Raw genomic sequence first — 18,457 nt, forward strand, 5'->3', positions numbered from 1 at the left:
ATATAAAATATCCAAAAGTAGTATATTTGTGATAGCTCTTAATAAGTAAAACGAATTTCTACTTTTCTCATTAGGTAAATCCATAAGAAATAAAAGTGCACGCTGTAATTATTGTAATGCGAAATTTCAAAAATTGTAAATAAGTTAAAAAAAAAAAGTACATCTGGTAAGGCGCTGTTATTTGTAGCTAAAGTCCCTTAAAAAAATAGCGATTTTGCAAATACCTACTCAAAGTTGCTTCACGTGTACCAATATGAAATAAGTGCTTAGACTAAAATTACTTATATATACATCTTCAGATCTTGAAAATTAAATAACGAGAAAAATATGACAATTAATAAAAGTCTGACAATTACCAATGACATGAAACTGTATTGACATGATGCACATTGTCTGAAACTGCCGGAAGATACCTGAATGTATCACGTTACTGCACTTAATTTAAACAACAGATCTTCCAACAATTTCAATTAGCAGATAGCTTTGTATATTTAATTACTTGATATTTGGACGAGTAAATACACATAGTTCATAACATTCAGTGTTGGGCCAATGAAAGGAACACCTGTCACACTTGTTGCTAAAAATTTCAGTTTAATAATTCGTCATTTTTCAGATATGGTTCTCAGAAGAGGCAATATCGTGGCAAAATGACTTACCTCGTTGTTATAATAAATAATTAAATGGAGAACAGTGGCTGGATCGAGAAGAGAGGATATATTTGGAAGGAATGGATTTATGCTTAACTTCTGGAGCCAAGTGAAATATGTTATGATAAATGTTTATTCCTGAAATTTCCCACCTACAACGAAAAAAATACAGCATTATAATCTTCCATTGCAGCTGTTAAATACTTCATCACTACTACATCACATCAAATTTTTCACTTAAAAATTCTTCATAAAAATTTAAAATAAACTACATTCTTCAATAAAAAAAATTCAAAGTTTCTCAGCGTCTTCACTTCATATCACTTTACCTGTTAAAGACAGCAATTCAAATTTTTAACGAAGATCTAGAAACACATAGATAACTATGAGCAACGAGGAAAGAGTTCCCTTTTTCAAATGAAATATCTTCCAAAACTGTGCGTGTGTCGTTCAACGAGGAGGCAGAAAAGATAGAAGAGAAGAGCACTCTGACAGCTTCTCAAGGAGGAGAGAGACTGGATGGCACCTCGTTTGGAGGCCGGGCTTTTTTTCACCAAGATTCAGTGCGGCAATAAAGACGCTGGCGGATTTAACGTGGCGTGTCTTCGTTAACCGAGTCTCAAACCGCGGGGCCCAAAACTTTTCCTTCTTGCCCTCTCGGTTTAAAATAACTGATACGCCCGGCCGGGACGGGTGTTTCAACGATGAAAAGGAATCAAGAAACATTCCCATTCTATACGCCACGCGTATGCATACCGTTCTCACGAAAAAAATTCACGTTCTCTGTTCCTCGAGGGAACGGAGAAAAGGAGGAAACGATGAAAATGATGGGGGAGAAAAGAGGCGCGATGGAACGTATGGGAGATCCTGACCGACTTATCGGCGCCAAAATGCTCGTTAATGCTTCTCTGTCGGTTGTTTTGTTTAAGCTTCATCTACCCGTCGGGCAGCAGTTAGAGCTTGTTTCCACAACGTCCGAGACGTTAAGGCCTGCCGCGATCATCGCGGCTCGTAAAAAAAAAACTCGTAAAATTGTAGCAATGACGCTACTGTCTGTCGTGGATCTGAGAAAGGAAAATCGGAGACGAGAGTTCAGGGAACTCCCCCCTTGTTTCGTGTCTGTTGTATTGTTCCGATGAAAATATACGTAAGTACACAAGTGTAACGGAACATGATTGGAGAAGATAATTTCTATTGATATAAAATATAGAATATAAAATTTGCGTTTGACGTAATACACCAATTACGTTATTTAAAAATCATTTGTATAAAAATCAATTCTATAATGATTGATGTAAAAAATCATTTCTATATTAATATAGAAATATTCACTATGAATATGCTATTCATTGGCGGTAGTCACCGTGCCAATTAAATTTTAAGTACTGCTATTCAGTTCACGTGATTTTGAAAATTTTTCTAACAGAAGAAGATGCAAAAGTGATAGGAGAAAATCCATTTCGGGAATCTCGGCAATAATCGACCGTTGAATGACTTCATTGTAACGCGGTAGACGTCCTCTCGACGTTTGTCGGCAAACATTTTAAAAAAGAGGCCACTCCAACCAATCTTCGTCTGGGTGAAACATGCGAAAGGATTAAAACCTCGTCCTCGTATTTCCATGCTTTTCAATAACTATATTTCTACTCTTCGAGAGAGCGAAGTTTATGCCTTGGCAAGTGAACAATTTCAATAATTAAAGAAAAAAAGGAAAAAATTAAATTCACTACCCCTAACAATCAGAAAGTTTACGAATAATACTCGAGATCATAAATGTTAAAGGAATTTCGAATTTTTTTTACAATTAGGTGCGTTAAAATTACTAGCAAGAAGAGACGATGATTTTCTCGTCATTTATGAGGTGAGCAGAGATTGCAGAGGAATTGGCTAGCCGGCCAAACACTCTTCGTTTCCACCGTAAATTATTGGTTATTATGTCGTACGAACCAAAGTTCCACAACGTAAGTTTCCACGCACGCATCGTGATTGTATTTCGAACAGCGGCCAATGAAGAACGTCTCAGTGGATTCTCCGCAAGAAATCATTGGTGGTAATTAATTTCAGGCACGATGATCAACAAGTGTGACAGCGTATCTCTTCTCACCGCCGTGAGCTTCACTGTGGACGTTAAATTCGCATTTAGAATACTTAAGAAACTTCAAGAAAAATCTTTCTTCCGTGATAAATAGTATAATAAATTCGAGCTACTTTTTACATTGAACTTTATATATTATCAGTAGAACTATTAACCCTAATTGCTCCGATTATTAATCGTAAAAGTAACGTACAACTTGGAACCAAGTATCCAAACTCATCAAACGTTTATTAAATCTATCGCAACAGGATCGAAATAAATTTGGATACTTTGCATATTGTTACGCAGCAAAGCGCGAATATCCACAGTGCACTAATCACTGAATGTGTAATCAGAGAATGTGTAGGACAATTTTCAAATCAAGTGAAACAGGTGCTCTAAAAGAAATAGGATAACTTAGTGCAATCTGAATATTCGCGCGAATAATGAATCCCTAATTAATGATTCACTTTGCGTAATTAATTCAGCTACGTGATAATATCAACAGAATTGTACAAGTTGCAAGTTATCAGGAATAATGTTTTAATAAAAGTTTGGCGATAAAACGAAGAAAATTATCAATACGTTATAATATAATATAATTATAAACAGACTGCGGATTTATGGAGAACTTGAGAGCACAAAAATGCACAGAATATTTCAAGGCCGATAATATTTCAAGAGCATATGAAATATTCAAAGTATCCTCGTCTCTTAAACGTGAATTTCCACGAAAATCCGCTGTCCAGTTGTCAATTTCGTAACTCAAGAAATTTCATAGGAAAAAAAAAAAGAAAGAAAATTGCAGAAAAGGATAACTCGGCACTTGCCAAGTCTCTGCTAATATTATCAATGCTCAACCATTCAATGTTCAATCATTCTCGCGCTCAATTTCGATATTCTCGTGCCAGCAAAAATACGAAATCGGCGCCTCGCGGGTTTTACGAAGAACACGCGTACTTTCAATATCTCTTCGCGAAGAGGCGTCGAAATCGACTAATGTTACCAACATTCCTACGCAGTGACGTAGATGCTTCAAAACACAGGCAGGTCCTCTTCATCCCGAGGAATCACAATTTTTTTTTCTTTTCTTTTTCTTTTTTTCATGCTCGATACTCTCGTGCCAGCGAAAATAACAGATCGACGTATCGTTTCACCAAGAACACGCGCGCGCACAAAGTGTCAATCCCTCCCGCGAAAGACGAGACGTTACCCGAATATTCGTCGAAGCTGTGACAGTGCAAAAAAGTCGTCGAGATGTGACATTTTGCATCGTCGAGAAATCGCACTGGAGAGAAACGTTCGCTAGGTATTCGAGTTCCAGTCGCCTTCCATTCTCCAAACGCTGAAAGCGTACGAGAGTTTCTCGTGGGCCATGTAACTACACGACGAGGTGGTTATTTCCCTGGCGGCCAGGACAGCGCTCCTTAAATTTCTCTCGCCTGCAAGAAGATTGAAAATCGAGACTGATTAATTCCCTTAGAGAGTGGTTCGTTTCCGGTGTGTAACGCAATTCTAGGCTGTCGAATTTTGAGACTGTGCAACAATTTGGAGTCGCGAGTCACTGGACTAATTGCAAGTTACAAAACACGCGAAACACTGAGTATTGGAACTGACGGAAACTTACGAGTGTAGAAGTTTGGAACTGTAAAAGTTCTCAATCTTAATCTCTTGCGCTAGGAATGACGTAAGTTTTTTGCCCCAAATTGCAACATTTTCTCAGTTTCAAGTACATTTAAATGTAATCCAGAACAAATAATAAGTTCATTAATTCTTAATAATTTCTATCCAGTGATATCGTCCCGGCGAGTTTTCAAAAGAAGAAGAAAGCGACGAATTATCGTATATATCGGTTTCGGTCACTCGTTATGGTCCGCGAACCAGTCGCAAGGGAGTTAAAAACCTGGGATCTCGAGGTTTGGATCTCTGACTAACTAGTCAAGAGAAATTAATTAATTAGATTTTTAGTGATTGAAAGAAATTATTGAAAAATAATCCAAACAAACGTCAGAACGATAGCTGCTAAAAGTTTCAAAGCTTGTCTCTAAAGCAGGTGTGTCGAAAGGAGAAGCGACAAGATGTGACACGAGCGAGTTAACCTCTTGCGTTGAAATGACGTGCCACGCACGTTGAGAATTTTTTGTCCCAAAAGTGCAATATTTCCTCAGTTTTGAGTATATTTAAGTATAACCCAGACAATAACAAATAATAAATTTATTATTATTCTCAATAACTTCTATCCAGTGATATTGTGCCGATACGAGGATCAAAAAAAGAGCGACGAATTATTGTATACGGTTTTGGTCACTCGTTATGGTCCGCAATCAGTGCAAGTGTTTAATTTCAAGCCCGAGACATTCGGGGGAATTCTTTTCAATTTGATTGCAAGTCGAGCTACTTGAGGAACAAGAAAACCTCACACTTTTAGAAACCCCCTAATTTTTAATTAATAAACAGAATTGTAGAATATAGCCCTAATTTTTATTTAATAAGCAGAATTGTAGAAGAGCCCAAATTTGGGATTTTTTTTTTTTTAATTGATTACAAGTCTATCCACTTGATGAACAAGGAAATTTTATCCTGAAATATTAATTCTAGAATAACTCGAAATTTTAGAATCATTCGAATTTTTTTGGAAGTCGAGCCACTCGAGAAACAAAAGAATTTTACTCTTATAAGTCTTTGCCTCTTCCAGCGACCCTAAAATATTAATTTCAGAATTATAACCCAAATTGTTTTCTTCTCAAAAGCCATCGCAATGATCTAAACTGCAAACGACACTTCAGAATAGTCCAAACATTTTTCAAAAGTACTCTAACCTCGGGGTCGAGCGCGACTAACCTAAGTAACAAATAAGAGATAAATGTTGCTTCTATTGAAACACAAGTAGCAGGGGCTTCACGCGAACGTTTTCATTCCCTGTTTGCTCGCAGTATCAGTCTGTAAAGAGAAATTGTTTGGCCGGCGACAAACCAAGTCCGGTAGAAAAAGATGTTTACCTGAAACGGTGGGGCTGTAGAGATGATGACACGGTTGCTTAACGTGGTCTCTGACATTCGAATCATGAGGCCACCTCTTCACGGGGGTCTGTATAATGTGGACCACTTTAAACAAACGCGAGCCAGTTTCTATAAACACGTGCTACTTGACTGGGAGGTGCCGACGGAGACGTTATACTACTTGCTATCAAGCATTGCTGCTTCAGCATCGAGACTCGTGCTTAGGCGCGTGTAATACGCGTCCTATTTATCTGGATATGAAGGCGATTTTGTACGAAAATCGAAGCATCTATATAGGCTACGCTCGTTCAAAGAAGAATTATATTAATCTTTGTGACTGTATCATTGGATTGTAACAATTTACTTTAAAATTAATAATTAAACTTGGTCGTCTAATTTTAGATTAGTGATCTCTATTGATTCAATAAGGTATATTGTATATGCATTAATATTTCCTCTCAAAGTTAATGAAGTTGATTTGCTTCAACAACCAAATTTATACGTCAATATTGAAATTTCAGATTCAGAGAAGAGACACCATTTCAAACGTTACAGATCTAAACAAGTTAACACCAGAAAGAGCCCCAGAAAAAAAAAAAGGAAAGATAAATAAAAAAAAAAAAAGAAAATTACAGCCAAGAACCTTTCAGCAAAGCTACCGAACACTCACCAAGGTCCTCGGTGTCGGTGTTCTCTACGTTGCAGTGCAACACCTGGAACAGGAAGTCGATGTACCTGGTGGCAAGCTTCAGCGTCTGAATCTTGCTCAACTTGTCACTGGGCATCGTCGGTATGATCTTTCTGAGGGCGGCGAACGCCTCGTTCAAACTCTGAGTCCTCTGTCTCTCCCTCACGTTAGCCATCACCCTCTGGTTCTGTATCTCCTCGAACGTCGCCCCGCTTCTTCTCCTAACCTTGCTCCTCGTCGATGAAGCGTTGCTCTCCGTCTCGGACTCGGGCTCGATGCTGCTCGACTTTCTCTTCCTCTTCACGCAGCCTCCCCTGGACTGCTCCGTCCCGTAGCTCGTTGTCGAGGAGGACGGTTCCGTGATCTGCGCCATCTCCATCTGCTGCTTGTACCTCTGCTGTTCCTCCATGTCGGGCTTGTACTCCATCACATCTGGCTTGTACTCGACCGGCTCCACGTGGTGGTAACCTTGCTGTGGCTGCTGTCTGGGCTCCTCGCTCCCGGAGGAGTACATCTGAGGCGACGGTGTCAGGTACATGCCCTGCTCGTGATCCCTGCTGTGGTCCGAAAGAAATCCCGGGGAATTGTCGTGGGGACGTGTGTCATACTCGGTCTGAAGCTCTCTGAGAATTTTCCCGTTCGGATGATGTTCCTGGTACCTCCTCTCCTCGCCGGCGTTCTCGTACATCAAGTAATTCTGCTCCTGGTACAGCGTCTGGTGATGATGATGATGATGGACATGATGGTGATTCTGGTATCCGGACAGGTCTCTGTGCTGCGGCGGGCTGCTTAGGTCCATCAGACGCGTCGGTGGCGAGAATCTGCCATAGTGATTCGGCGAGTTGCTGGCTGAACTGCCAGTGCTGTGTGGAAGTCCAGCGCTGGTGTCGTTGTTCAGAAGGTAATACCCCTGGATCCGCTTCGCCTGGAGGCTCACCGGTGGCTGCGTGCTCTGCATGTTTCGAACTTCACTTTCCTCCGAGGTTCGGTCAAGTGCTTCGATCACACTGACGATCGGGCATCTTTCGGGCGACACTCGGTGCGCAGTTTAACTCAATCGTCAACTAAACACGGCGGTGCTTCTGATCGAAATTCATGGACGATCTGTGGACCACGAGAAACTTGGATTGTTACCGTGAATCTATCATAAAAGGCTAGTGTTGCACTTATGTTAGTTACTGTGTTTAAGAACGAAGACACCGGTTCGAATGTTAAGACTCGTCTGAAGGAACCGACCCTCGGGATTGCCCCTACTCGACAGACCGGGAAGAACCCCGCCTCCGACGGTGGAACCCCTACTCTCTGACTCGCGCTACTCCCCTACCTGGCCCCTCTCTCTCGTTCTGCCGCGGTTTCTTTTATCCGTCAGGTCTGTTAGTTAGTCCCCACCCACGAAATACTGTCGTTGGGAACAAGAAGACAGAAAAGAGGGGTTCCGGAGGTTGGAGAACGCGCGATCCTCCAAGCTCTATAGCCACTGTCAAAGAGGTAGAAGAGAAACTCGCGGCAGGGAGGAGGTGAAAGTGGAATTTAATCTATACCATTTTCGCCATTTAATAATTATTATCACTTTCCTTCTCTCTTCATCTTGAAACGAAAAGCCGATTCCTTTTTACTTCTTTATTATTCTTGCGTCGCTCCGCGAAAGTTCTCTCTTTGGAGAGAGTAATGCAGCTGTGTATTTGCGAGATGTGTTACTCTCGCACAGTGTGTGTTGTTTCATCCGAGTATTTGGCTTTCGGTGCCTTCCTTGTTGACGGAGATTTTATAGAGTTTTACGCGGAATGATTGATGATCTTTCCCTCCGTTGGCTTCGTTGATCTTGATCCGCAAGAGTGAAGAGAAAGAGAAAGCTCGAGAGGCTCGAGGTTGGACGAGATAGATGGCCGCGCGCGAGTAAGAGAGTGAGGTATGACGGAGCAGGATGGAACGCTTGAGGGACGACCCATGTTGAATATTTATATCGCGAGGAGCCAGTGAGAATAAAGCGAGGGACTAGCTAGGAACACACGGCTCCGATATGCGTAACTTTGCATTCGCTTGCCACGAAATGGCGCGAAAGCGCGCTATTCCTCCCACGCTTTTGTTGCTTCTTTTTTCTTTTTTTTTTTTTTCTAAATACGAATCTTCTTTCAAATTTGTCCGCGACAAACGTGACAAATGGCTCAATTTCCTAAAAATTTTACTCCAATAATTTCGCATATTATTGATCACCCTGATTCCAAAATACCGATTTTACCTCATTCACTGCTTCAACTTTACACTTCTACGACGTAACCATACACACACACACACACACACACACACACACACACACATAATCTTGATGTCGTGAAAATAAATCGTTCGAAGCAACAAAAGTGCAAATCAACAAGGCATTAGGCATCGCCAGAAGGCGCGCAGACAGACTGCGAATGTTCCTCCGTTTTCGCGGAGTTGGAATTAACGCACGGGGCGCGGGAACGATTGAAAATCACGCGAGAGAAGCAAGTGGAGATCCAACGCGTTCAACGGTGGCTCATCAGGTGATGGATGACCAAGCTGGATTGCTGGAACGTGTTTGTTGTGACGGACGAAAGCTCTTTTGAAGGTGTCTATAAATTCCGTGGCTCGAGCTTTCACGGTATTCCTACTCGGCCCAGTGATTTAACCATTCCTTCCCTCCCTCATTCAGTCACGTCTGCGTAGAATTCTTCCTTAATACGAAAAGACGAGTGTAAACTCGTTTCAAACAGTTTGCCGTATCGATCTAGTTGCATTAAGTTGGTTCGTTTCTTCAAAGTTAGAAAACCAGCGTGTCGTTTGCCTCCTTCGAATCGTAAGAACGGCAATGAGTGTGATTTCATCAACTCATCGTCGTTGAATAAGAAACTCGATCATCAGGATCTTCAGGATGAAACGTGAGCATTTATGTTAGTTTCGTAGGACACGTTGCACTTGTCAGCTTCTTCCTTTCGTTAAAATCATCCGCAACGCGCGACAAAAACTCTCACTTCCATAACGGATGATTCTCCTTTTCTCACCTCGCGTAATTTCAAGGAGGCACGTTAGAAATTCTCGCCGCGTCGTTGTTAATAGGCGACGATCCAAGGTGAAAACTCTCCGAGAGATTTTCCAACGTTTGAGAGAGAGCCCCGAGAGGGCAAGAGATGGTTCGTCGTCGACGTTTGGAAACGTTTATCGAAAGTGAAGACATTAGCGTGGCTTCATCTTCTCGGAAGCGAGACGACCGAGCAGAAAATCCCGCGTCCTGGCTGGCGGCCAACTGAAAATCAGATCGCCAATAAAGAGGCCGATAAATAACGTGGCCAAACACCAAAATAATACTCGATGCTGATCAAAGTCGAATAACTCGCCGCTTCTCTCCCTCTCGTCTTCCGCTCCTCGATGCCGAAAATCACGAACGATGATGTTGTACGTTCATTCTCCTCTTGTACATCCACCTGATTTTTCGATACTCGCGTAGTCCAAGTTATTGTACGTTGTCTTCGTTGTTCGTGCTCTCTTCCTCTTCGCCTCTAAAATTCAAAAAAACGAAGAAGAAAATGATAAATTCCTCGCCTCTTGTCGCTCTTATCGTTCTTACGTGTAAGATTTGTAAACTTTAACTTTCAGAACGTGGGACGAAATTAAATTGGGCGTTGCTATTCAGGTCCTCCACCCCGAGAGTACAAGGGGGTTGTACACGTGCGCGCGTTCCTGCCGCATGCACCGTTTCACGATATTAACGCGGGCTTAATTGCGCGTACTGGGTCGCGTTTAATCGGCGCACATGCGTGTGTGTGAGTGTGTGCGTGTGCCTCGTCGCGCACCGTTGCAGGTTAAGAGCCCTCGGAGCCTCCCTTTTTCTGCCAGCGTCTAACAGTTTATGGTTCTCTTCCTCCTCTTCCTCCTCCACCGCTCCCTCGTCCTTCCTTATTCATCAAAACAACGAAAACAAATTGATTTATGCTCCTTGTCACTTCCTTCCTTCCTTCCTTCCTTCCTTCCTTCCTTCCCACCCGGAAAGCAGATTACGCTCTTTCAAATTCCAACGTTAAACTATGCTTCTCGTACTTGGAAATGCTGCTGTTCAAGATGCTGCAACGACAGGCTCTTCTTTATTTTTCTTTGATTTATCATGCTTGTTGCCCGCAACACTGGAATTGAAAAGAAAAAAGAATTACAATTAACAAGTTGATCATGGCGTCAAGTGGATTTCTAATTTATTATTTGTTAGTCGCGAGGGGAATTCGTCTAAGGGAAACGTTACGATTGTTAACAAATACTAAAGGAAAGAGGATTCCGAGATATTAAAAATTCTATACCACTTTTAATTATTTACTTACTACAGAATCTTTGTCTCTGATATCTTGTAAAATTTTTTAGATCACACAAAAGGCAGTTATCGTTGATTAAATTGAAAAATACCGGTAGAAGATGATCTATAAGATGACTCCCGTTCACAACGGTGGTGTTCAAAAATATCGTCGCGTGAAGACAATATTCTGTTCCAGGTGAACGGACATATTTTTCAACCTACCTGTTGTTGAACAATTTGTTTAGAGGCAAGGGGGCCGCTCAGTAATTCCTCGAAGGCAGTGCGCTGTCACAGTAAATCCGATTCGATGGGGATTTATGGACACTATTCTGTTTACAACGTTAAAGCCGTGAAGGTGATTCGGTGTTTCAGATTGAATTCAGCCACCAGTAAAACAATTAGCACTAGCGTGGTGCACGTACCTTCGAGCAAGCCTCTCCCTAGAGGGACATAAAAGGACACCGGACAATTTATAGTGGGAAAAACCCAGGATTTTCCCGAGGAATTACCCTCTCCCTTTCTAAAAGATGGGAAAAACCCAGAATTTCCCCGAGAAATTTCCCTCTCTCCATGGAAAAGATGGATTCGTTCACAATGCAACGTGCACGAACGAAATCGAAATCGAGGACAGATCATTCACTTCGTAGATCATAATTTCTCGACGTTGGTATAACGTAATCTATAAAAAAAAAAACATAGATATAAATACAATAATAAATTGATGAAATAATATTATAAATAAAAATATTGATAACTGATTGAGATATTAATAAAAAAAGATACCTACGAAGGATATTTTAAATATTTTTCAATGTCATTCTGACTGAAAAATTTTTCGATTTTATGAATCTTCATAAAGTGATATCAAGGAAACTCTTTTCGTTCGATGGGATTGTTGTCCACTTGCGTGGTTACAATTTTCAGGATGATTTATGGTCTCTAAAGGAGAACAGGTACAAAATGGTGGTTCATGTATCGTTGCGTCGACCATGCTGAATTTGTATTTACAAGCTCGATGGTAACACGAAACATGTGTTGGACAATCCATCGAAAATAGTTCTCGTTGCAGGGAAGATGGTGAAAGTCTCCATGCAACATCTGTGACCTTGAACTTTTCCCATGACGAGAAGGTATGGAGCAATGTATCATCATTAAATTGAATCTTCTTAAAAAGAAAGCGTCAATTAGAAAAATTTTATTCTACGTTTTTGATTTTCAGGTGTAGGATATACTTGCAGACACATGTCACAGATTATGACTGTATACTTACCAATTGTTGCATACTTGTATGTATCTATACTTTTGTTCTTGTCCTTTTGTGAAAAGTGTGACTATGAACAATGAAAATGTCAATAATTGTCAATAACTTGGTAAAGAAAAAATCATATAGTGATCCACTTACTGGATCTCATTTTAAAGCGTGAAGCTTCTACTCATTAGTTCTTAAAGCTCTTAATTATTTTCAAAGATGCGAATGGTCAATGTACAATAGAAAAACGAGGATACTTCTTTCTCGAAAGTTCTAAAAAGAAATTCAGACGTGTGTGAAAGTATAAAAAAATGTTTCTCGTAACCAGATTCATCGTCATTTTGAAGATCGGACTCTCTCCTTTACAATGACTCCTTGTATGACTCTTTTTCATCATTTTATTGAACGTTGATTAAACGAATATTAGAAGAACGTCGTCACCTTTCGTAACCTTAATTTTCCACGTTCAATAATAAAATAGTGAAAAAAAGTACAACGAATATTAAGGCTTCGTGAAGAGAAAATTTCAATCTTCAAGATCTTAATCATGCTGGATTTAATCACGATGAAATTTTTTGAATGTCCCCTCCATTACATGATGTAAAATCGTTTTAAAAAAAAAAAAAAAAAAAAAAAATGAACCCACAACTGTTTGCCTAAAAATCCATATTCTATTACTGAAAGGAAGAAACAGTTTGATCAATACTGTTTGCTCTCCCGTGTTACACAACTGTTTAGTTAATAATAAACCAAAGGTACAATTTAAATTTAAAATAAAAAAATAATATTTTCGAAAATAATATTAAACGAAAATGACAAATAATAAAAGCAAAAAGGTGAAATTAATAAGACAATTATCAACAAATTAAAATAAATAACACATACATTCGAGTAATCAATCCGACAAGATGAAATAATTAATAAAAGGAAAATCTGATGTGATAATTTGCTTCTGGAAAAATGAAATTTCTGTCACAAGTATGTGTACATAGTACGTACAAAACTCTCCGAGAGTTTTAATACAGCCTCAAAATCGATCTCCATTTTATTCAAGAGAGATTCCACAGTGACATAGACTCCATAGTAAAACCAAGTAACTGAAGGCAACTTCTCAGATTTATGCAGTTTTCGTGTCCGAAAAATATGCAACTTTTGCCTCTGGGGCTCCTCCGGGATAATGGTGCCGTATGTTCGACACATGGCGAAGACGACGGCACCGGTGCAAGTGCAAACATTGTAGAAACTATCTGTCGACGCGGATCGTAAAGGCAGCGTTTATAATGCGCACGGCCTAACTCAGGGACACTCTGTGAACAGCACGTCGGCAATAACGTCAGCCGAGAAAAGCCATTGAAGATATTTCCAATGTATCCACTTGTGGATATTTCAAGTTTACGGGCCGAAAATCGGCCGAGCGCCTCACATCCTGTTCGCAGATCAGGAGATCCTCTCCTTCTCGAGAAGAGTTCGTCGTGTCCATCGTTCGTTGCGGTTCACCTCTTCAACGTTACTTGCTTTAACTGCTTCCGTACAGGATTTACTGCAACATGAACGTGCGGTTAGACAATTGTCGATGCTCAAGATGTTCTTTGGTTATTTCAAAATATTTCTCAAGACCTTCAACTTCCTTCGTTGACTTTCTACATGAATTTTTTCTGCACTTGTTTCGGCTTGCTGACGAAAATCAAATAACCATGAATTTTCACAATTTAACATCTGTAATCAAAATTAACAATTACACGAGTATCGTTTCATCGCTTGAATCGTTCCATTTATTACGTGAATGACCCAAAACTTTGATAGAAAATTATTTGGCAATGTTATTTGAAAAAGGGGACTTAGAAGATTGTAAGGGTAAATCTCGGATGAAGTGAAAAGATCGCTAATCAGTGAAAGTCACAGAGTAATTCAGACGAGCAAACTAGAAAAACATTTGCATTGAAAACAAGTGGATTGTCGACTTTTTTCGACGACTCAACTTGCCCGCTAACCGACACGTTTACATTTATTTATTTTTTAAAAGTCATTATCTCACGATCTCATAAAAGATACTTTTTCTACTGTTGAAAATTTAACGTAATCAAAATAATTGAAGATACAGAAAAATGTAAAATCTACGATAAATGGAAAGTGACAGAAAATCAAAAACTTTTCGTTATTGAAGGAAATGTCTTAATTCTAACCCTCGAATAATGTTTTTGAGTCACAGATGAATGATACACGTAAAAGGGTTAATTTGATTCTTACAACGGCTCTAAAATAATTTCCGGTCAACGGTGAGGGAACATGAAAGGTAAAACGACAGGAGTACACCATTGACACTCGTGTTAAAGTCAAGAGGGTCAGCATTGTGAGAGGCACTTGTCGCCATTCAAGAGAATCATGAAGATCATTCGAATTTTTCGTCTCTCGTGCTCCTGGTTTCCCTCCCATTCAAAAGAACTGTTTACTCTCTTCCATTCTGACGAAAATTTGAAGTATCTTCAGATACTCGAAACAATTTCCAAACTATAGTACACGTAGATATTTTTATTTAGAAAACTATTCGTGAATTACTTATATAGAATCGCTGTGTATCTCTTACATTTTTGTTTGTGACGATTTTTTCAATCACTTTCAAAATTCATTCATAGTCTCAGCGAGCAAGAGTTTTCACTTCAATGAAATTAATTTATTTTTCATGTACGTTTCAGCAAATCTTTAAAATCACCTGTAGATCAAAATTAAGACAGATATTAATACACTGAATTAAGCAATATTTTCGAAATAGTTCTTCATTTTAATTTCATTTATTATTTTCATCATGTGCTTCTCCAGGATTGTGGAGCTATCCTACGGACGGTTGATATTTTTCTTTCTTACATGGGTCTGTTTCTTTTTGAAAAGCGACTGCTCCTTCTACCTGTCTGCACTGAACGATCCAGCATCACTGACCTCTCTGCAAATTCTGGTGAACACATGTCAGGACTTCTACCAGTTGTACAAGACAAAATACAGAAATTTGGCGGACACGTGGTGATCATACACTTTTAATGAGATTCCGGTCACGTTGCTTATCTGTTGTTCCTCACTTGTTGCTCCAACATGCCAGAAAATCTGGAAGTGATGCCGAGACCTTGCGTGAAGATTTCTTGAACAAACAGCAATTTGAATAAAATTATAATAAATATGATTCTGAACGTGATAACAAGATTATTCAAATGAATGTAATTATTCGAATTGGAACTTACAAATTAAACAATGATCCTAAGGTTGTATCGAAATGTTTTCTGAACAGATAAATTCTAGAATTTAAATACTGAGAATGTCTAACACAATCTGAGAACATTCAACCAGATATATTGTAAACTGCTGTTTTCGCTATTTATTAATATTTATCTGCTACAAACAAAAAAAGCACTCAACACAAAGAGGAGTTGATTTTTAATTAACATTCAATTTTATCGTTGTTTTTATGTAATTCTAAATTAATTAATAAACATTTCAAGTTCTACAATTGCTAATTATTAATATTCTTGAACTTTCAAATTCAAAATTCAATTCTTCGCCACTAAAGAAATAGGAAACATCTGTTTAAGAGTGTACAAAGTTCATTGTACGAAGATTGTAAATAAAAGATCCCAAATACTATGGATCATCCCTTGAGCTTGACAGGGGCTTTGAAGGTGCTAATTTTCGTCACTGTGATTATTAAAATGTACACGGTACTAGTAGTCGACTGGAGGATTATGATGAGAAATGTTGGGGAAAACCCAGAGTATTCGAATTTTTCGAAAATTGTGGGGAAAACCCAGATAACTTAATTTTTCGAGAATTTCCATTTCCAATGAAGCCTTCAGTACTCCGGTGAATGCAGAATTACGACAGGAAAGCTGATGATGAAATAATATTAATAATAGCAATAAATTTTTATTTCCAATAAAATTATTTAAGAATCTAATAAAATTACGTTGATTATCAATTAACTTTAAATCGTATTTTATTTAAAATTGGAAGGAGATGTTAATCAAAGAATTAACGACAAATTCAACTGACACGATCAACAACAAAGAATTAACAAAAGATCCATCGGTAAATTATTACATGAAATATATTAATGTTCCGTAATATTACTAACTCTTCAATTTTACATCTCTTTTTGTTTCTAAAACTATCCTAATTTTGTTTCTAAAACTATCAGTAAGTATTGAGATGTTGATATTTATCGTTAGTTCTTTAATTGATAATAATTTTACATTTCAAATTCGATTTCTGGAGCCTGTTAATAACTCAAATAATATTAATTATGATATTATTATTATACATTATTATTTTAATAATGTATCAGTAAGAATTACTAATTAAAACACTACTAATTATTAACAGATATATTGCAGGAATTTTTTCTTTATTCTCAATAAATTGTCATCTTATTTATTTATACTGTATTATTAATACTCTCTAAAGTTAATCACTACCGTATAAAATTTCCTATATTAATATTCCAAGAATTGTTAACGAGCCAGAATAAAATATATACACAAAATAACAATTCAATGGACTGTCTATCCATCGAATCTTGAATCCTTCAATGATCTAACGTTCGATTCTAATCGAATTTGTTGCGAAGGAAGGTGCCGAATATAATGACCAGCTGGTACTGGGAAAATACGTCTTGACCGTACTTTTGGATTACAGAGGCTAATAAAACAATACAAAGTTTTCGTAATACTGGAAGAATTCTCTAAAATTGACCATGGGCACACAGGTAGTTAAGTGGATTTATTGCTGGTTTTCCCCACAAAATTTTAAAGGTCTTCCACGTTCCATTTCTATGTACATTCAATCATTCTGTACAGATGATGCTTCAACGTTCGCAACGTCTTTAGACCATGTTTTCTTTCTTTCTTGACGAACCTGCACGAACAAAAAGAGAGAGAGAGAGAGAGAGAGAGAGAGAGATAGATATGAAAAATCAGTTCAATCGACGAGAGATTACAATTTTTTTTTACAATATGCAAATGAAAGTGGAATCGTTACTTTCGCAATATTGGTTCGGGAAGACAATAAGTAGCGTGTTGTTATGGTAGTCGCGACGACGACGATCAGGGTGGTCCTCTCTCACGGTTAGAGGAACCGCGTTCTGGAACTGATGTATACACGGTACACACGGGTCGTCAACGGCGGCCGTCGACGTCGCGGACGCCGCCAGAAAGAAAGTCGACCTGAAAATCAAACAAACAGCCGACGACGCGGCGTTTCTGCACTTCCGTCGTCGCCATTTGTTTATTGTCGCTGAGGGATCACTGTACCGAGTCGGCTGTGCAACCGGTGTAAACGCATCGTTTCACACATTATGCAATCCTTTTACATATCAGTCGCAACCAGGATCATCGACTGATCGCGCACAGTTGTCTAATCACTTCTCAGTCAATATAATCGTCTCGGTCACACAATCATTAATTTGAGAAGAATGCGAATGATCTAACATTGTCAACGTAAGCGTATCTTCATCTGCCAGAGTTCTGACGAATGACATACGAAATTGTAACCTTGTTATCACCGATACTTTATCATTTACACGGGGCCAACTGTTGTCTGACGTTTTGCTCTTTCAAACCCTGTAACGTAATTCCATTTTAGTGCAAAGATACAAAGAGACAAGAGAGAAGTAATTTTTCTTACCGATCTTCTATTTTGATCTTCATCTGTAACAACAGAGTGAGAGTAGCTGAATCGCGTCCACATTTTCGTCCAATTTTTGAAGCTGAGACGACGTCGTGGAGATCGAACTTAAAAAAAAAAAAAAAAAAAAAAAATAGAGAGAGAAAGCGAAAAATACGTTTAATAACCCTTTGAGGCGAGACAGCATCTGGAGAATTAGCGAGTTCGAGTTTCAATGTTCGACGGCGGCCAATGTCGTGCGACGAAGGGCGCACTTTTTCCCAATGGATAAAATCCAAAGGGGACATGTGTTCGCCAGACGATGTCTCCCTCAAGGTGCATGGGAATGAATTACGTTTCATTAAGTCCGTCGTCTTACAAGGGCGTAAAGAATCGACGTTACACAATTTCTTCTCTGCAACCTCCTCCTCTCTCCTCCTTTCTCGTCGGTTCTTTTCAAAAATCGTCGTCTTCTTTGAATTCTTTCGCCGGTATTATCTTTGTGAAGACTTGTACAATTCAAATCGAATCTTTCTAACTCTCGTTTGATACACGCCAAGATGCACGAAGGAGGGGAAAGAAACACGTGACATATCTTCCTCCATTGTTGTATTAATAAGTATGATATCATTGGTTTTTCATCCTTTCATCTATGAATGAGTAAATGACTTGATCAATCTGTGAAATTTTAGTCTATTAAATATTAAATATTACGTTAATATATACATTATACATAATAATATTATGTATGTTAATATACACATTACACATTATAGTATTATGTATGTTAATATACACATTATACATTATAATATTATGTATGTTAATATATATATATATATAAGTATGAGTAT

At 38.7% G+C, this 18,457-nt stretch overlaps 1 protein-coding gene and 1 long non-coding RNA gene across 2 annotated transcripts; both read right to left on the reverse strand.

Moving 5' to 3' along the window:
• Positions 1 to 3,441: 3,441 nt before the first annotated feature.
• Positions 3,442 to 7,765, reverse strand: LOC122527200 (twist-related protein 1). The gene is made up of 2 exons (XM_043651171.1): positions 6,394 to 7,765; positions 3,442 to 4,166 (listed from the first exon to the last, which is right to left on the reverse strand). Exons 1-2 carry the CDS (start codon positions 7,367 to 7,369, stop codon positions 4,030 to 4,032), a joined length of 1,113 nt encoding a protein of 370 aa, XP_043507106.1. The 5' UTR covers positions 7,370 to 7,765; the 3' UTR covers positions 3,442 to 4,029.
• An 8,623-nt stretch (positions 7,766 to 16,388) lies between these two features.
• LOC122527146 lies at positions 16,389 to 18,248 on the reverse strand. Its single transcript, XR_006306291.1, has 3 exons — positions 17,983 to 18,248; positions 17,625 to 17,731; positions 16,389 to 17,560 (listed from the first exon to the last, which is right to left on the reverse strand). It is a non-coding gene; the product is annotated as an uncharacterized LOC122527146 (long non-coding RNA).
• Between the last annotated feature and the right edge of the window lie 209 nt (positions 18,249 to 18,457).

This window comes from Frieseomelitta varia, unplaced genomic scaffold (assembly GCF_011392965.1).
Source record: "Frieseomelitta varia isolate USP_RPSP 00005682 unplaced genomic scaffold, Fvar_1.2 scaffold_212, whole genome shotgun sequence".
NCBI classification, from domain to species: domain Eukaryota; kingdom Metazoa; phylum Arthropoda; class Insecta; order Hymenoptera; family Apidae; genus Frieseomelitta; species Frieseomelitta varia.

Bases quoted from the DNA above. Each gene is read 5' to 3' on its own strand.
- LOC122527200 (XM_043651171.1), bottom strand. From the start codon at position 7,369: ATGCAGAGCACGCAGCCACCGGTGAGCCTCCAGGCGAAGCGGATCCAG. The intron at 4,167-6,393 runs GTGAGTGTTCGG...ATCTTCTTGCAG, and splicing joins CACCGACACCGAGGACCTTG to GCGAGAGAAATTTAAGGAGC.